We start from the raw sequence: 20,653 nt of genomic DNA on the forward strand, positions 1-20,653 counted from the left end.
TTTATTAAGGATCACAAAATATTAAATAGGTAGACATTACATATAATTTTCATTCTCTTTATATATATATATATATATATATATTTTTTTTTTTTGCAGTGGGGGAGGTACCTGGGATTGAATTCAGGGGCACTTGGCCACTGAGCCACATCCCCAGCCCTATTTTGAATTTTATTTAGAGGCAGGGTCTCACTGAGTTGCTTAGTGCCTCGCTTTTGCTGAGGCTGGTTTTTTGAACTTGTGATCCTCCTGCCTCAGCCTCCCGAGCCACTGGGATTACAGGCATGTGCCGCCATGCCTGGTTATATAGATAATTCTTATCCTAATATATACGAATGCATGTATTTGCATATAAAAATTTGACATGTAATCAATAGTATTTATACATATATTTCACACACATTTTTCCTACCACATATAATATTGTATCTTAATTATATGCACACATTTTATTTGCCATCATAGAACATAACCATATAAGTCATTTTAGGGTAGAAGTACTCAATAGTATATTTTTCTCCATGTAGTCAGACAATGAATTCAGTATTTTCATTCAGTATTTTATGGGACCTGACAGTTTGACCCTGATACTTGTGTGAAAGAGTAAATGTACTAGTTGTGAAAGGTGATTCAGGCTTTGAAAGTAGAAGCAACAACAACGCATAGTGCGGGGAAACTTGCCAATCTAGATATAAAAACCTCATAATGCTCTTGTAATTTTAAAAGTATGACATGGCATAGGAAAAGGCAAATCAAATTCATGAGTCTGAAGTTGTGGATGAGTGGGAATATCCTTCTTCATAATAAAGATGATTTTTGTTATTTATTATTTCAGTCCTATAAAAATGTGCAGAGACTTGTGTAACAAATGTTCACCTACCTATTAACTATATTCAAGAAAATTTAATATTGTTATATTCCCACCATTTTTTTATTTTAAGAAAGTGTTGTAGGTGGAGGACAGGACATCTACAACTGTCCCCTTCCCTCCATTGTTCTCTGTCCTTTTTTTGTTTTAATTAAAAAAATTTTTTTTTTGGTTTTCAATGGACCTTTATTTTATTTATTTATATGAGGTGCTGAGAATTTAACCCAGTATCTCACACATGCTGGGCAAGGGCTCTGCCACTGAGTCACAACCCCAGCCCCTCTCCTTTCTTCTTTCGATGTAACTATTATCCTGAAGTGGATGTATATGATACACATATTTATGCTTTTATTGTATGTATATTGAAAGTCATAGTAATATTTTTCCTGTATTTCTAACATATTACTATTTGGTAAATTCCTACCTTTTTTTTTTTTTTTGAAGTTTATCTATTTTGAAGCAGGTAACTTTATGCACTGTAACTGCCTTATAATATCAGAAGTATAAGAGAATAATTTGGGAAACAGTCTTTAAAAAGATGAAACAAGAATTCCAGAACAAATGTTTATAGCCTAAAGATGGAAAAAGGATTAATGTTCAGAGAGAGAGAGAATGCCAGTTTCTAGAAAACCTGCAAAATCCCATCTTTTCTAGGACAGTTTCATTCTCGTCTTTTGAACTTAAGTGCAAAGGTTGCCTTAGAATATAATTTAATAATCAACCTGGGGACAATTTTGAGAGTGAAATGGAGAATAACTGCACTGGAACAAGAGGTGTAGATTAGGACTGTTTGAGGAAACCAGAGCACATCAGAGCTGAGATTGGACTTCTATGCTCACCCTACCCCCTCATCCCTTCCTCCGTTTTGCCCTTCTGTCCGCCTATTGCCTTGTTTTATGTATAACATTTTATCCTATTATTTTATGATTATTTGTTTATTGCCTATGTCTCCTCACAATAAGATAGCATATCTTGCCAGTTATGGCTGGGATTGTGGGTCAGTGGTAGAGCACTTGCCTAGCATGCGTGAAGCACTGGGTTTGATCCCTGGTACCACATAAAATAAATAAATAAAGGTATTGTGTTCCCACACACATATATGTATGATGTATGTATATGCCAGTTTAGAACAGTGGTACATAGTAGTATATGCCTCAATAAATGTGTGTACATAAATGACATTTTTGTCTTTAATGTTACAATTCTGTGAAGATATGACAGATGTGAAAAATTAAATGATAATGCTATACATAGCATGTTTTTTATATTTTTAGTTATATATGGACACAATGCCTTTATTTGTTTTAATTTTGTGTGATCCTGAGGATTTAACCCAATGCCTTATACGTGCTACGCAAGTGTTCTACCACTGAGCTACAACCCCAGCCCCAGCATGCTTTAAAAAAAAAAAAAATCAAAATGTTCTCATTTATATGGCCTTTGCCTATTGGCTAAATGTTTTTTATTTTTTGTTCTTGAGAGATAGGGTCTCACTATGATGCCCAGATTGACCTCCAACTCCTGGGTGCAAGTATTCTACCTGCTTCATTCTTTTGAGTAATTGAGGCTACAGATGTGAGCCACCATACCCTGCTTAAATTTTTGTTTGAAAGCATAATTTTCTTAAGCTTATATTTTGTATATATATTTAAGACAATTCCTAGAAAAGCATATTTTCAAGTAATGTGGTATAAATTGCCATTATTATTTTTTTAAAAAACTCTTTATTTATTTATTTTTATGTGGTGTTGAGGATAGAACCCAATGCCTCCCATATGCAAGGCAGGTAGGTGCTCTACCATTGAGCCACAGCCCCAGTCCATAAATTGCCATTATTCAGAGAGCAAATTTATACCAATTTATATATGAACTAGGAAAGTGAAAAAAAAAATGCCTATTTTCTAAAACTTTCTTCAACACTTGGCATTATTATACATTTTTAAATATACATTATTATATACATACATTAATTTACATTATTAATGTACATTATTGTACTTTTTTATATATTGCTAAGTTTTTGGGAAAAGTGATTTTTTTTTTGCTTTTTTATGATTATTTATGGTTACTTAACAGCATCATTTCCTTTGCTAATCCAATGTTTCTACAACTTTGTTATTTTTTTAGTGATTCGTAAAAAAAAAAATATATATATATATATATATATATATATATATATATATATATATATATATATAGGTTGTAATGAAATTTTGCCATTTGTAAGATATATCAGTATCTATGTCTGTGTATCTCTCTCTCTCTCTCTCTATATATATATATATATATATTTTTTTTTTTTTTTTTTTCAGAGCTTTTCCATTGCAGTTATTTTCTGGTTTGTAATTTGCTTTCTTAAAATGTCTCTATTTTTTTACCCCACTTTTTAAAAATTGGTACATTATAGTTGTACATAATGATAGAATTTGTTGTTACATATTTTTTTAAATTTCTTTTTTTAGTTGCAGTTGGACACAATACCTTTATTTTGTTTGTTTTTATGTTGTGCTGAGGATTGAACCCAGCACCTCACATGTGCTAGGCGAGCACTCTATTGCCGAGCCACAACCCCAGCCCTGTTACCTATTCTTTTTTTTTTTTTTTTTTAATATTTTTAGTTGTAGATGGACTCAATATATTTATCATTATATGGTGCTGAGGATTGAACTCAGGGCCTCACACATGCTAGGCAAGCACTCTACCATCGAGCCACAACCCCAGCCCCCTGTTAGCTATTCTTTTTTTCTTTTTCAACATTTATTTTTTTTAGTTGTAGTTGGGCACCTTTATTTATTTGTTTTTATGTTGTGCTGAGGATTGAACCCAACACCTCGAATGTGCTAGGCGAGCATTCTACCACCGAGTCACAACCCCAGCCCCACAACCCCAGCCCCCTGTTCCTTATTCTTAGGTGCACAAAATATAATTTGGATGTTACCACTCTCCAGCACTTTCCCCCTCCTTCCCTGCTTTCCACCCCTTCATCCCTTTCCTTTATTGATCTCCCTTTGATTTTCTTGAGATCCCTGCCCCAGTACCATGCTTTTCCTTTTTTTTTCTTTAATGTTTATTTTTTAGTTGTAGTTGGGCACAATACCTTCATTTTATTTATTTTTAGGTTGTGAGAAGGATCGAACCCAGGGCCTCACATGTGCTAGACGAATGCTCTACCACTGAGCCACAACCTCAGCCCCCATGCTTTTCCTTTTTCCTGTCTAGCTTCCATATTCAAAAGAACTTAAGATCCTTGACCTGAATATGGCTTATTTCACCTAATATAATGGTCTCTAATTCCAACCATCTTCCAACAATGACATAGTTTCATTTTCCTTTATGGTTGAATAAAACTCCATTGTGTATATGTACTACATTTTCTTTATCCATTCAACCACTGATAGTCATCTATCTTGGTTCCATAGTTGGGCTATTGTGAATTGAGCTGCTGTAAACATGGGTATGCATGTATCACTATAGTTTGATGTAAGTTAAAGCTTTCAATTTTACCATTTATGTGTGGGAGATTGTGGTTAGGATCTTTCTTAGGTTGAAAGTATTGTACATGACCTGGTCTTTTAAAAGAATTTAGATCAGAAATTACTTTGAGGATTTTAGTGTCCTTAATTTCTTTTCTGTATCATAAGCATCAAGGAGTAAATTATTTAGGATTATGAAGTTCCTTTGCTTATATGAGTTATATATGCTGTTTATCAAATAAGACTAAAGTGAAAATTTAAAGATATTTATTTAAAAACTATATAGGGCTTGAGGGCATAGCTCAGTGGTACTTACCATTTTCGATTCTTATTACCAATGTATATTGAGCACTACCCATTACATGACATCTTTATGTTGAACAACTAGTTAAAAAAATTTGTTAAGAGTGGTAGTGTTGGGCTGGGGATGTGGCTCAAGCGGTAGCGCGCTCGCCTGGCATGCGTGCAGCCCGGGTTCGATCCTCAGCACCACATACAAACAAAGATGTTGTGTCCGCCGAGAACTAAAAAATAAATATTAAAAATTCTCTCTCTCTCTCCTCTCTCACTCTCTCTTTAAAAAAAAAAAAAAAAAAAAAAAAAAAAAAAAAAAAAAAAAAAAAAAAAAGAGTGGTAGTGTTTTACATTTTTACTTTAGAAGATAGCTTGATTCTCCCATCTATTTCTACATTCAATATCTTGCAATATGTTGTTTTGATTAAACTTTATAAAGAAAACCTAACCCCATAGATATACAGTTGAAAAATGGAGGGGTATTTTAACAACTCTTTTTATATAATTGAGTATGTTCTTTGATTTCCCATCAAAACCAATCAAGTGGTAATTTTTTAAAGGTTGATTATCGTATAGAATGTGAAACCATATCAGTAGTTTATTGTGTGTGTGTATATATATATGTATATGTTGTAGATGGACACAATATCTTTACTTATTTTTATGTGGTGCTGGATCAGACCTGCTAGGCAAGTTCTCTGTCACTGAGCTACAAATCCAGCCCAATGATTTACATTTTTAAAATGTACTGTATGAGGGGCTGGGGATGTGGCTCAAGCAGCGCACTCGCCTGGCATGCGTGTGGCCCGGGTTCGATCCTCAGCACCACATACAAAACAAAGATATTGTATCTGCCGATAACTAAAAAATAAATATTAAAAAAATTCTAAAAAAAATAAAATAAAATGTACTGTATGAAAATTTATTGGTTAGCTTCATGTTTTAGATAAATCATTCATGTAAAATATTGTAACAATCTGTATTAGTCACTTGGAGAATAAAATGTGAATTATGCAGATATTTCAAATATTGACACGTTTTGTTATATAAAAACCTCACACTTCTTAATTTCACCACTAGTCAGTCTCATAGGAAAAATCTTTAAATGTTCAGATGCTGTCAAGCTCATAGTGACAATACAAGGTATTCCAAAATTCTTTCTTTTCTCTCTTTAAAAAAAAAAAGAATTTTTTTAATATTTATTTTTCAGTTTTTGGTGGACACAACATCTTTATTTTATTTTTTATGTGTTGCTGAGGATCAAACTCAGCGCCCTGTGCATGCCAAGCAAGCGCGTTACCGCTTAAGCCACATCCCCAGCCCCCAAAATTCTGATTCTCACAAGTATTGGCAGTTGCTTTCCTTGAGTTGATAGACTTTATTCTTTTTTGAAAACTTGCCCAACCGCATTGTCCTCTTATCCTATTATTTTGGGGCCTACCTGTGATTATTTAATAAAGACAATATTTTCTTTGTGCAAATATTTATAAATACTCTTGGATTCTTTTTTTTTAAATATTTACTTTTTAGCTTTAGATGGACACAATATTTTGTTTCTATGTGGTGCTGAGGATTGAACCCAGTGCCCCACGCATGCCAGGTGAACGCACTACTACTTGAGCCATATACCTAGCCCTCTTTACAGTTGACTTTTTTTTTTTTTAACAACTCCCAAATTTAGAATTATGTATTTTTGTCTTTATAATATATATGTTTCTTATTTATAGAAAGATATGGCTACTGTGTGCCATGTCTAATGCTAAGATTTTTTGGGGAAAGAAGGGGACCTAGGGCCTAATGCCTACTAAGCAGATACTGTATCTTATTACTGAGCTATATCCCCATTACCTCATGTTAAAATTTTATGTATTTTTTTTACTTTATATACCTAATTATATCATTAGTCATATATTAAAAGAATATTTTAGATTGCAAATGAAAAGACCCATTAATGTTTATCCTACCTCAACAACTTCTATGAAGTGAATACATGAGAGAAAACTTCACTGCTAGTTGTGGTTTTATTTATATAGCTATAGTTACATTTTGCGTAGTATTTTAGTTCTTATGAATTCTCTTTTTTCTCATCCTGTTCAGGTGGTTTCCTAGAAACATGATTGTTTGTTGGACTTGATCTCACATCCCAGTGAGGACTCCTTTACTGATAATGTCAAGTTCAGGTTATCCTCCCAACCAAGGAGCATTCAGCACAGAACAAAGTCGTTATCCTCCCCACTCTGTCCAGTACACCTTTCCCAGCACTCGCCACCAGCAGGTAAGAAACAGATGCTGTGCAAATTGCATCTGTATGTATACTTTTCTTATATAATACATTTGTTGACCAGAAACCAAATGTACTTGCTATTGTAATTGTTGTTTTTTAATGGCAAAAATCATACTGAAAAAATGAGGACCCAAAGTTTGGGAATTAATTATCTCTCTTTCTATTATCATTTTCTGCCATATTTTAGAGGTTGTATGTGTCTTTTGCTTGTAGGAATTGTGGAAAAGAATCAGTTGCCTTGAGTTTCTAGGTCAAGACCTGTTATGTTTCATATTCTGAGTTTTGAGTTGTACAGGTAACTTGGCCTCTCTTAAGTGATGGCCAGGATAAAGGCCTCTACCTTCTTGATTGATTTGATGGCAGGAAGATGAGTTTGTATTATTGACTTACTTTATGAAAAATAAAATATGAGATGAAATTACAGGTTTAGAGTACACTAGGGACAGTGGTGTAAGAGATTTGAAGAAACTGGAGAGGAAGAGATTAAATGGTCATAACAGGGAATAAGAAGGCAAATTTATCAGCAAAATATAGTTGAATACTGCTACATACCCCTGAGTATTCCTCTGAAGTGTGGGCATAATTACACAGCAAGATTAGACATAGGTAGTTCTGTGTAGGGAAATATTTAGTCTTTTATCATTAAGTATGTTAGTTGTATGTTTTGCTGTTAATCTTTTTTGGTTAAAGAAGTTGCTTTCTGTTCCTAGTTTGAGAATTTTATCATGATTAGATCTTGAGTTTTGATTGCATGTTCTTCCTGCTCCTGTGCTGTTCTGATTACTAGTTTTGTAGGTTATTTTAATTTTTTTAAAAAAAACTTATATTTATTTTTGGTACCAGAAATTGAACTCAACTCAGAGTTACTTAACCACTGAGTTGTATTCCCAACCTTTGTTTTTCTTTTTCTTTTCTTTTCTCTTTTTTTTTTTTTTTTTTGAGACAGGGTCTTGGTAAATTGCCTAGGACCTTGCTAAATTGCTGAGGTTGGCTTTTAACTTGCAGTTAAAAGCCAACCTCAGCCTCCAGAGCCACTAAGATTACATCTGTGTGCCATTATGCCTGGCTAGGTTATTTTTAAAAAAGCAACTTCATTGTGTGTGTGTGTGTGTATGTGTGTGTGTTGTGTGTTGTGTGTGTATATAATCCAGCCATTTTATGATATATAAATATTTTGACAAACTCAAATGCCCATAAGCTCACCACCAAAATGGAGGTAAAGAACATTTTTATCATGCCAGAAAATTCTTATATACCTCATCCAGGTCAGTCTTCCTCCCCAACTTTCAGCGATCTGATCTCCCATAAAACCACCAGTCTGCTCTGTCATAATAGATTATATTTATTGTGCATTTCATATGGACTCTTGTGATGGCTTCTTTTCCCTCCCATAATATTTTTGAGATTTAGTCATGTCTGGAATTTTTCAGTATTAACTTTTTATTGCTAGATATGGATGTTGCCTATTCTAGTTTTTAGTTATTATAAATAAAATAATTTAGAAAATATATCTATGTTGTTATATATAGATTACATACAGAAGTACTGCCTTATTTTCTTAGCAGTGTCCTTTGGTGATCATACATTTAAAATTTTTTATGAGGTCTAATTCTTTTATATTTTGTGTTTTTTGAGTTGTATCTTAAGTTTTTGCCAAACTTAAGGTTACTAAGACTTTCTATGTTTCCTTCTCTAAGTGTTATAATTTTAGGCTTTACATTTCTGTTTTGAATTAAGTTTTGTATGTGAACTGAGTTAAAAAGTTAAGTTTCAGTTTTTCATCATTAAGAATGATGTTAGCTGGGGCTGGGGTTGTGGCTCAGTGGTAGAGGGTTTGCCTAACATGTTTGAGGCACTGGCTTTGATCCTCAGCACCATATAAAAGTAAATAAATAAAAGAAAGACTTAAAAGAAAATAATGTTAGCTCAACTCAAAGTGGATCAAGGACATAGGCATTAGACCAGAAACCTGTGCCTACTAAAAGAAAAAGTAGGCCCAAATCTCCATCATGTTGTCTTAGGAACCAGATTTCTCAACAAAACTCCTGAAGTGTAAGAAGTAAAATCAAGAATCAAGAAATGGATGGTATCAACCTAAAAAGCTTCTTCACAACAAAGGAAACAATCAAGAATGTGAAGAGAGAGCCCACAGAATGGAAGAAAATCTTTGTCACCTGCACTTCAGATAGAGCATTAATCTCTAGGATATATAAATAACTCAAAAATATTTTTTTAAATATTTTGTTTATTTAGTTGTAGTTGGACGCAATACCTTTATTTTATTTTTATGTTGTGCTGAGGATCGAACTCGGGGCTTCGCACATGCTAGGTGAGCCCTCTATTGCTGAGCCACAACCCCAGCCCGCTCAAAAATCTTAACACTAAAAAAGCAAATAACCCAATCAATAAATTGGCAAAGGAACTGAACAGACACTTCACAGAAGAAATGATTGGTCAACAAATTATGAAAAAATGTTCAACATCTCTACTAATTAGAGAAATACAAATTAAAACAACATTGAGATTTCATCTTACTCCAGTCAGAATGGCAATTATCAAAAATACAAGGAACAATAAATGGCGAGGATGTGGGGGAAAAGGTATACTCATACATTGGTTGATTGGGTTATTTGTTATCTTATTGTCTAATTTTTTGAGTTCTTTGTATACTCTGGATATTAGGGCTCTATCTGAAGTGTGAGGAGTAAAAATTTGTTCCCAGGATGTAGGCTCCCTATTTACCTCTCTTATTGTTTCTCTTGCTCAGAAAAAACTTTTTAGTTTAAGTAAGTCCCATTTGTTGATTCTTGTTATTAACTCTTGTGCTATGGGTGTCCTATTAAGGAATTTGGAGCCTTACCCCACAATATGTAGATGGGAGCCAACTTTTTCTTCTATCAGACGCAGAGTCTCTGATTTGATATCAAGCTCCTTGATTCATTTTGAATTAACTTTTGTGCGTGGCGAGAGAAAGGGATTCAGTTTCATTTTGTTGCATATGGATTTCCAGTTTTCCCAACACCATTTGTTGAAGATGCTATCCTTCCTCCATTGCATGCTTTTAGCCCCTTTATCAAATATAGGATAGTTGTAACTTTGTGGATTAGTCTCTGTCATACATTGGTGATGGGACTGCAAATTGGTGAAATTACTCTGGTAAGCAGTAGGGAGACTTCTCAGAAAACTTGGAATGGAACCACCATTTGACCCATTTATCCCACTCCTTGGTATATACTCAAACAACTTAAAATCAGCATACTACAGTGAGGCAGCCATATCAATGTTTATAGCAGCTCAATTCATAGTAGCCAAGCTATGGAACCAACCTATATGCCCTTCAACAGGAATGGATAAAGAAATGTGGTACATATATGCGATGAAATATTACTTAGCCATAAAGAAGAATGAAATTCTGGAGACTATCATGTTAAGTGAAGTAAGCCAAACCCAAAAAACCAAAGGCCGGATGTTCTCTCTGATATGTAGTTTCTAAATCTCAATAATCGGTGGGGAGAGAATAGAAGTTCACTGGATTAGACAAAGGGGAATGAAGGGAACAAAGGGGATGTGAATAAGAAAGATAGAAGGAATCAGACATTACTTTCCTCTGTGTGTGTGTGTGTGTGTGTGTGTGTACTGTTTTAGTTGTAGGTTGACACAAGCCTTTATTTATTTTTATGTGGTGCTGAGGATCAAACCCAGTGCCTCAAACGTGCTAGGCAAGTGCTCTACCACTGAGCCACACCTGCAGCCCCTTTCCTATATTCTTCTTATGTGAATACACAACCAGTGGAACTACACAAATGGGAAGTTATACTCCATGTATGTATGATATGTCAAAATGTATTCTACTGTCATGTATAACTAAAAAATAAATTTAAAAAAAGACTAATATTAACTTAGAAAATGTTTCCTTTTCTTGTATTTTCTTAAAAGAATTTATGTAGGATTGGTATTTTTTCTTTCTTAGATGTTTGATAGAGTATATCATGAAGCCATTGGACCTAGAATTTTCTTTCTGGCAAGAATTTAAATTATGAACTCAGTTTCTTTAATAGTTATATATATTTTTTAATTGTTTAAAAAACATTTTGTAGTTGTAGTTGGACACAATACTTTTATTTTATTTATGTATTTGTTTGTTTGTTTGTTTATTATGTGGTGCTGAGGATCGAATCCAGGGTTTCACATGTGCTAGGTGAGCACTCTAACGCTGAGCCACAACCCCAGCTCTTCTTTGATAGTTATTATTTAGAGTTTCTATTTTCTGGAAGCAGTTTGAGTAAACTCTAAGTACAACCTTAAATTTATTGACAAAAGTTACACTATTCCATTATGATTTCAATGTCTTTGACATATGTTAGATGTTGTCTTTGACACATGTTAGATGTTATTCCTTATATTGATAATAAGTGGATTTTTTTCTTTTTTCTTTAATCAGTCTGCCTAGAGGCTTATCAATTTGATGGGTTCTTTCTTTGAAAAACAGACTGTGGTTTCATTTCTTTTCACTTGGTTTTCGTTTTCATTGATTTCTGCTCTTTTATTATTTTCTTTCTTCTATAGTTATCTGCATATGTACTATTTCTAAAGCGCTTCATTCTTCTGTGGATATTCAAGTTTCTTGTCTATCATTTTTTTCTTCTTGTCTAAAGAACTTCATTTCTTTTAGTACATGTCTAGCAATGAATTATTTTAGGTTTTATTTATCTGAAGAAGTTTTTATTTCAACTTAATTTTTGAATAATATTTTTACTTGATATTGAATTCTAAATTGACAGTTTTTTCTTCCTAGTACTTCAAATGATATATTTTTTTTGAGTTCTGGCTTTTGTGGTTTCTAATTTTTAAGTATGTGGTCTTTTTTTTGTAACAGGGATTGAACTTGGGGTGCGCTTAATAATTGAAGCACATCCCCATCCTTTTTATTTTGAGACTGGATCTCTCAGAGTTGCTTCACTACGTTGCTGAGGCTGGCTTTAAATTTGTGATCCTCCAGCCTCAGCAGTCTCCCAAGCTGCTGGGATTACAGACATGCCCAGTTTAAGCCTGTGTTCTTTTTATCATTGTTCATTTATTTATAAAATGCCTCTTCCCAACCTCTGGTTACTTTTAAGATTTTTATCTTTATCACTGGTTTTTCAACAATTTGTTTGGGATGTACCTTTCTTGAGGTTTTGTTTTGTGGTACCACAGATGGAACTCAGGGGCAGTCAACTACTGAGCCACATCCCTGGCCCTATTTTGTATTTTATGGGCCTTTTTCATTTTTACTTTTATTTTTTTAATATTTTTTTGGTTGTAGATGGACACAATACCTTTATTTATCTTCATTTGGTGCTGAGAATTGAACCCAGCACCTCACACATACAAGACGTGTACTCTACCACTGAGCCACATCCCCAGCTCCCATTTTTAGTTTTATTTTATCCATTAGTTTGGTTTTCCAATAGCTTTCACAACCAGTGATCTGTTTCTTGTGTAGTTTCCCATCTGCTTTTTTAAAAGCTTTTTTATAGTTGTTGATGGACCTTTTAACCATTTATTTATATGTGGTGCTGAGAATCAATACCAGTGCTGCACACATGGTAGGCAAGTGCTCTAACACTGAGCCACAACTCCAGCCCTTCAACCTGCTATTAATTTCATCCAATGACATTCTCATTACAGATATTGGATTTTTTGATTGAAATTTGAATATTTGAATTTTATACACTGTTTTGGTGTTGGTTTTTGTTGTATTCCTTTAAAGAGGGTTGGATTTGTTGATAGACAAATTAACTTTTAGGCTTGTTTTTAATCTCTTAGGGCAGGTCTAAAATAGACTTTGTGTTCTAATTTAACCCCTGATTAATTATAAGCTTTTGTCCTCTGGAGAGTCTGTATATTCACTGAGATTTCTTCACTTTTTGGGGGGTGGGTACCAGGGGTTGAATCCAGAGGCACATCCCCAGCCCCACTTTTTTTTTTTTTTTTTTTTTTTGAGACAGGGTCTCTCTAAGTTGCTTAGGTCCTCCCTAAATTGCTGAGGCTTTTGTTTGAACTGGGATCCTCCTGCCTCAGCCTCTTGAGCTGCTGGAATTACAGGCATGAACTACCATGTCTGGGTTCATATGTACACGTGTTTTTTTTCAAGAGGAGATTCAAATGAATATTGATCTCAAGTGAACTCTGGGAATTATTTGCTTTATGGTTCTCCCTAATTGTTCTTTCATCATAAGTTGTTTGTAATTATTTTCTTTAAAATTGTTTTAGTCCAGCCTTGTGCTTTTTCTATTCAAAGATTTAAAGGAACTGAAATTCATATTTCAAAAAAATCTTTATATAACTCCCTTTTCTGCCAGACGTGATGTCTCATGCCTGTAATTGGAGCAACTCAGGAGATTGAGACAAGAGGATCTCGGGTTCAGGGCTAGTCTCAAGAATTTAGTGAGATCCTCAGTAACTTAGTAAGACCTTCTCTCAAAATAAAAACTAAAAAGGACTGGGAATGTAGCTCAGGGGTTTTATCCCCACTACCACAAGCAAGCAAACAAAAATCCTTCTCTTTGGAAGTCTTGTCCAACAATTTTGGTCATCTGACTTCTCCAAACCTGTGCCATTCTTTCTTCCCAACTGTAAGGCAGTGTTTATATTCCCTACCCAAGTCTGCAGTTTGGAAATTGCCTTTAGGTAGAAAGTCTGGAATATGGCAGGTAGGATTCACCTCGTTTGTTTATTTTCTCATGGACATTATGTTCTGTGCTGCCAGTTGCCCAGTATGTGAAACTAATTACTACATTTTATGAGTAGTTAATTCTGAGTAATATTATTTCCTCAAAACTGGAAGCTATAGAGCTCTTTTGTTTCTTTTATTTCACTCTTTACTTTTGGATCAAATTTGTCTTATTTAATTCATCCTCTAGAAATTCTCACATGTCTGGGAGTACAGCTGAGTGAGGGTATGTGTTCAGTCTCTTGCACCACAAAATAAAACCAAAACCAAAATTTCAGAGACTGTGTGGTTGGTATATTTTTTATGAGTTCTTGAATTCTGAAAAGTTTGTAGCCCTAAAATTTGGATGATCTGGTTTTAAAATTTGTAGATTAAAAGTCATTTTCCTCTGGACTTGGAATTTGCTCTATCTGTTTGCTTCTATTCATTGGTGATGAAAAGGCTGCTTTTCTTTTTTTTTCTTTCTTCCTTTCTTCCTTCTTTTCTTTTTTTCTAATAGGAAACCTGTTTTATATTTCTTGGAGATTATAGTAAAACTTTCATTTTATCATTGAGTTTCTAAACTTTTCACGTGTCCAGTGTGGATTAATTTTTAAATATAATAGTGCTTTTCCCCTGGGCCTTTTTAAATCCAAGGATTATGTTTTTTCTAACTTCTGAGAAATTCTGTTCTGTTCTTTCTTAGAAAATCTCTCACCTGTGGAGTTGGATATTTGAACTTATTACTCTAACTCCTTTATTTAATATCTTTATATTTTATATTTTCTGCTTTTGTGTTCTAAGCGAACTTCTATTTTTTTCCCTTTGCTTAAACTTTGCTTAAACTTTTTTCCCTTTGTTAAACTTTCTGTTTAACAACTGTTTAATTTCAGTGATCAAATTTTTAATTTCTCTGATCACTATTCGATTTTTTTGAGGATAATATATTCTCATGTCTTTTTCTACTTTTGCCTATTCCCTTGGATATAAATTCTTTTTTCTTTTTTTAAATTCTTTTTTAATATTTATTTTTTAGTTGGACACAGTATCTTTATTTATTTTTATGTAGTGCTGAGGATCAAACCCAGGGCCTCGCATTTGCTAGGCAAGCGCTCTGCTGCTGAGCCACAACCCCAGCCCTAAATTATTTTTTCTTTTGGAGGCTTTTAAAAGAATTAAAATGATTTTTGTCTTCGGTGTTTTGTTTTGTTTTGTTGTTTTCAACTTTGTGTCTGTTTTCAACTTTGTATTTGAAAGGTTCTGGACACCTCACTTTAATTTGTTCATGATTTCAAAAATTTTTTGTTGGCATAGAGTTCACATTAACAGAAAAGCCACCATTTAAAGTGTCTAATACAGTGGATTTTAGTGTATTTACTATGTTGTGTAATCATCACTATTGTATAAATTCAGAACATTTCCATCGCCTGAAACAGAACTCCATATCTAATAGCAGTCTCAATTCTGCGCTTCCCCCCCCCACCATCCTCTGGCAATCTCTAATCTACTTTATATCTCTATGAATTCACCTCTTGTACAAATTTAATATAATTGGAATAATATATGTGGCCTTTTTATCTAAATACTTCTTTTTTAAATATATTTTTTAGTTATCAATAAACTTTATTTATATGTGGTGCTAAGAATTGATCTCAGTGCCTCACATATGCTAGTTAAACAGCTGACCACTGAGCCACAACCTCAGCCCTATCCAACTTTCTTTTTAAACTTATAATTTTTTTAGGTTCTTAACTTATGCTGAATAATATTCTATTGTATGGATATACCATGTTTTATTTATTCATTCAATTAGTCTTTGGACATTTGGGTACTTCTTTTTTGATAATTGTGAGTAGTGGTCCTGAGAATTTGTTTTGTGTCTAGTTGGGTACTTTTAATTCCTTTGGGCATGGATCTTGTATATATATACTAAATTCCTTGGTTATTTAGTAATTTTATGTTTAACATCTGTTTATGATTGAGTTACCACAATAGATTTGTTATGAAAAGAAGCTTTTGCTAAAAAATCAAGAGCAGATAAATTAGCCTAAAGCTAAGTATAATGGTGCACACTTGTAATTTCAACTGTTTGAGAGACTGAAGCAGGAGGATTGTTTTGAGTCCAGGATTTCCAGGCTAGTGTAGGCACCATAACAAAACAACAACGGATTTTTCTTTCTTCTTCTTCCTTCTCATCTTCTTCTTCCCCTCTCCTTTCCCTCTCTCCCCTCTCTTCTTTCTTCTTCCCTGTTTCTTCTATCTTATCCCCACCCCTTCCCAGCTGTTGTGAGGTGAACAGCTTTTTCTCTGCTACATCCTTCCACTGTGATGTTCTTTTGCCTCACCTCAGGCCCAAAGCAGTGGACTGTAAGGACACTGAGACTCAACTTGGTTTGGCCAAGTGTTCGATCAAGAGGCCTGGGGCCTGGTGATTCTTGTCAGGGAAAGCGGGTAAAAAAGAAAATTAAACAAAAAGGAAAATAAGTATAAAGACATTTACCTAGCTATGGTACAAAAACAATGACTCTTAACTACCAGGTTAATTTTCAGACTTCAGTTTCTTCATTTGTCAAAATGCATTGATGTAACTAGGTTATGTATGTGGCCCTTCTAACTATTCATTTTGAGTTTGGAATACTTTCTAGGATTTCATATTGAATACTAGAGTTTGAGATTTTACTTATGTGAACAGTACACATTGGGAGTTACAGTAATATGTTATTAGAGGGATGAATAAAGTATAGGCTGAACTTCAGATTTCATTTTGAGTTTTTTTTCATGATAAGCAGTTAAAATGTTGATTGTTTTAGTTTTATGGGGAAGAATTGGCTAAGTGAAGGATTGAAGTCTTCATTGCTATTTCCTTAACTAGTTATTTTGATTAATTATGCTTTTCAGTTATTGGTTAATAGTTAATTTTTTGTTATTTTAATATCAGGAGTTTGCAGTCCCTGACTACCGCTCTTCTCATCTTGAAGTCAGTCAGGCATCACAGCTCTTGCAGCAACAGCAACAACAGCAGCTTCGAAGACGACCTTCCTTACTTTCAGAATTTCACCCAGGGTCTGACAGGTAATGGAATTTTTAAAAGGATTACAATTTGATCATTTCGTTTTTGGGGGAGGGTGGTGTGCTGGGGATTGAATGCAGGGGCACTTGACTACTTAGCTACGTTCCCAGCCCTATTTTGTATTTTATTTAGAAATAGGGTCCACTGAATTGCTTAGCACCTCACTTTTGCTGAGGCTGGCAAAAGTGATCTTGCCTCAGCCTCCTGAGCTGCTGGAATTACAGGCCTGGGCCACCAAGCCAAGTTTGCAGTTTCTTTTATTATTATTTTTCACTAACCAAGATATGAGTGGGCATTTATAATTTATACTTTGAGCCCTTTATATTGTTTGATCTTCTATAGTAATTATCACAATAGTTATCAAGCTTTTAAAACTTGTTTCCACAACATTAATGTTAATGTTGAGGGAAATAATGGATACCTATGTTTGAATCCTGGTAACCTTGGTTGTTTTATATAAACTAATGTTGTTCTTTCTCAATTTATACTACATACTGGAACCACCTGGGATAACCAAGTCCCCTCACAGAACAATTAAATCACTCTCTGAAGTTGTACCTAAGTATTAGTTTAGTGTCTATAGTTTCCTAGGTGAGTTTCATTTGCAGCTAGGGTTGTAAGTTTCTGACTTAGACTATTTCAGCTTTAATTTTCTGACTTGTAACAACGGGGATATTAATGCCATGGTGTTCAAAGTAAATAGTAAATATTCCATCAGTTAGAGTAGTCCCTCTATGTGGTAGTATTTTTCTCCAATGTCTTTACCATCTCTTCTTTTACTTTTTTTCAATTACAAAGTTTTTTAAAAATAAATTCATTGCATATATTTAAGGTATGTGTATAACATGATGGTATGGTATACATATAAATAATTAAAAGGTTACTGTACTGAAACAAATTAACATATTCATAATTTCCATTGTTGCTCCCCCTCTTTTCCAGCAAGAGCAACTAAAATTGACCCACTTGGCATGCATCCCAAATACAGTTTTATTGCCTAGTCCTAGTGGCGTAGGTCAGATCTTTGAACTTGTCGTCCTACATATCTGCTACTTTGTATCATCTGAACACATAATCCTATTTTCATCTTTCCTCTGCCTTTGGAACTGCTGTTTTCTTCTAAGGCAAGAAGATTACAAATTTGAGACTAAGGCTGGTCTCAAATTTGTAATCTTCTTGCCTTAGCCTCCTCAGTTGCTGGGATTACAAGCTTGTGCTACCATGCCCTGGGTATATTCTAATTTTTTTTTAATATTTATTTTTTCAGTATTTGGCGGACACAGCATCTTTGTCTGTATGTGGTGCTGAGGATCGAACCTGGGCCGCACGCATGCCAGGTGATCGTGCTACCACTTGAGCCACATCCCCAGCTCATATTCTAATTTTTTAAAAAGTTTTTTTTAATATATAATTTTTAGTTGTAGATAGACACAATACCTTTATTTTTATTTGGTGCTGAGATTCAAACCTAGTGCCTCACCTAAGCACTCTACCACTGAGCTACTACCCCAGCCCCATATATTTGAATTTTTTAAAAAAGATTCCATATGTAAATGAGATCATGCGATAATTTTTTTTCTATGTCTGGTTTATATCACTTAGCATAATGTCCTCCAGGCCCATCCATGTTGTGGAAAATGGGTAGATCTCATTCATTTTTTTTTAAACCTGAATAATGTATACACACATGAACACACATCAGTTTCTTTATCAACTTATCCATCAATAGACAGATTTTTTCTCTTTTTTCCTATCTTGGCTATTATGAATGATGCTGACTAAAATCAGAGTGCAGACGTCTTTCATTTCGTTTTAGTATATGTTCATAAGAGGTATTGCTGGTTCATATGATAGTTCTATTTTTATTTCTTCAGAAACCTTCATACTCCTTTCCACAATGATATATTATTCACATTCCTGGCAATAGTGTGCAAGAGTTCACTTTTCTCCAAATCCTTGTCCACATTTGTTATTGTTTGATATTTTGATAATGGCCGTTCTAATAGGTATGAGGTATTATATATGGTATTTTTTTTTGAGAGAGAAGAGAGAGAGAGAATTTTTTTTAATATTTATTTTTCAGTTTTCGGTTGACACAACATCTTTATTTTATGTGGTGCTGAGGATCGAACCCAGCGCCCCGCGCATGCCAGGCGAGTGCGTTACCGCTTGAGCCACATCCCCAGCCAATATAGTGATTTTTAAAAATATTTTTTTAGTTGTAGATGGGCACAATATGTTTATTTATTTTTATGTGGTGCTGAGGATCAAACAGAGGGCCTCATACCTGCAAGGCAAGAACGCTACCACTGCCCCTTATATAGTGGCTTTGATAATGGTGTTGAGTAACTTTTTGTGTAACTTAACAATTTATTTATTTTTTCCTTTTTCCTCAGTACCAGAGATTGACATCAGGGGCACCCGACCGCTGAGCACAACCTCAGCCCTATTTTGTATTTTATTTAGAGACAGGGTCTCACTGAGTTGCTTAGCACCTTGCTTTTGTTGAGGCTGGCTTTGAATTCGAAACTCTCCTGCCTCAGCTCCTGAGCTGCTGGGATTACAGGCATTTGCTACCATGCAAGGCTCATGTAACTTAACAATTTTTATGTTTTCTTTGAAGAAATGTCTATTCAGGGTTTTGGGGAGTTTTGCCTCTTATTTTTTCTTTCCTTTCTTTTTTTGGGAAGTACTGGGGATTGAATCCTGGGCATTGTTCATGCTAGACAACTAACCACTCTACCACTGAGCTGTGTTCCTAGCTTCTTTTTAAATTTTAATATTAAGGAGCTGGGTACAGTGGTACATGACTGTAATCCCAAGGATTTGGGAGACAGAGGCAGAAGAATCTCAAGTTTGAGGCCACCTTGGGCAAATTTAGACCCTTTCTCAAAAAACAAACAAACAAAAAAATAGTTTGGAAACTAGCTGAGTGGTAGTAAGCCCCTGGGTTTGATCCCCAGTATTGGGAAAAAAATTTATTATACCAGATTATAGAACTTTCATTGATTATAATGTTAGCTGTGGATTTTTCATAAATGGTCTTAATTATGTTGAGGAACTTCTATATCCAAATTGTTAGGGTTTTTTCCCCATTATTTTTAAAAATTTTATTTATTTTCAGTGGTAGGTGGACATAATAACTTTATTTTATTATTTATGTGGTGCTGAGGATTGAACTTGGTGTCTCACAAGTGCTAGGCAAGTTCTCTACCATTGAGCCACAAACCTAGCTCAAGTGTTAGTTTTTATCAGAAAAGGATGTTGGAAGATGGAGATGTATCTCAGTGGTAGATAGCTTGCCTAGTATGTATGAGGCCCCTAGGTTCTATTCACTGCACTGGGAGTAGGGGCAGGGAAAAAGAGTTGGATTTTGTTGGATGCTTTTTCATATCAATTGATGTTATGTCTTTTCTTAATGTGACGTAACACATGGATGGGTTTGTATATGCTAAACCAGTCTTTCATGCTTGGGATAAATTCCACTTGGTTATGATGTATTTTTTTTTGAGGGGGGTTACTAGGGATTGAACTCGGGGGGCACTCAACCACTGAGCCACATCCCCAGCCCTGTTTTGTATTTTATTTAGAGATAGGGTCTCACTGAATAGCTTAGCGCCTCACTGTTGCTGAGGCTACCTTTCAACTTGTGATCTCCTTCACAACCTCCTGATCTGCTGGGATTACTGGTGTTGTGCTAGATGCTCAATGCTGAGAGCCATAGCCAAGTCGGAATGACGCATGGTGTATCATCTTTTTGATATATTTTTGGATTCATTTGCTAATATTTTTATTGAGGATTTTTGCATCAGTAATCTATCAGAGAGACTGACCTATTGTTTTCTGGTTTAGGAATCTAGGTGATGTTGGCCTCATATAATGTATTTGGAATTAGCCCTCAAGCTCTCATTTTTTGAATAGTTTAAGATTTGTTAGTATTAATTTTTCTTTGGATATTTTGTAAAATTCA

The 20,653-nt window shown here is 34.5% G+C and overlaps 1 protein-coding gene across 29 annotated transcripts in view; it reads left to right on the plus strand.

Annotated features, from left to right (window-relative positions):
* Ncor1 (nuclear receptor corepressor 1) overlaps window positions 1-20,653 on the plus strand; it is a 156,431-nt gene that overhangs the window by 16,743 nt on the left and 119,035 nt on the right. For 28 of the 29 annotated variants that reach the window (XM_078042935.1, XM_078042927.1, XM_013365441.4 and 25 more), the window contains 2 exons: window positions 6,733-6,910; window positions 16,552-16,685. In XM_078042935.1, coding sequence (XP_077899061.1) covers window positions 6,803-6,910; window positions 16,552-16,685 — 242 coding nt within the window. In that variant the 5' untranslated portion in view covers window positions 6,733-6,802. Of the gene's footprint in view, window positions 1-6,732; window positions 6,911-16,551; window positions 16,686-20,653 lie in introns of those variants that run through there. The other variant, XM_013365460.4, reaches the window with a different exon arrangement.

The sequence above is a fragment of the Ictidomys tridecemlineatus genome, chromosome 3 (assembly GCF_052094955.1).
Source record: "Ictidomys tridecemlineatus isolate mIctTri1 chromosome 3, mIctTri1.hap1, whole genome shotgun sequence".
In the NCBI taxonomy this organism is placed as follows: Eukaryota; Metazoa; Chordata; class Mammalia; order Rodentia; family Sciuridae; genus Ictidomys; species Ictidomys tridecemlineatus.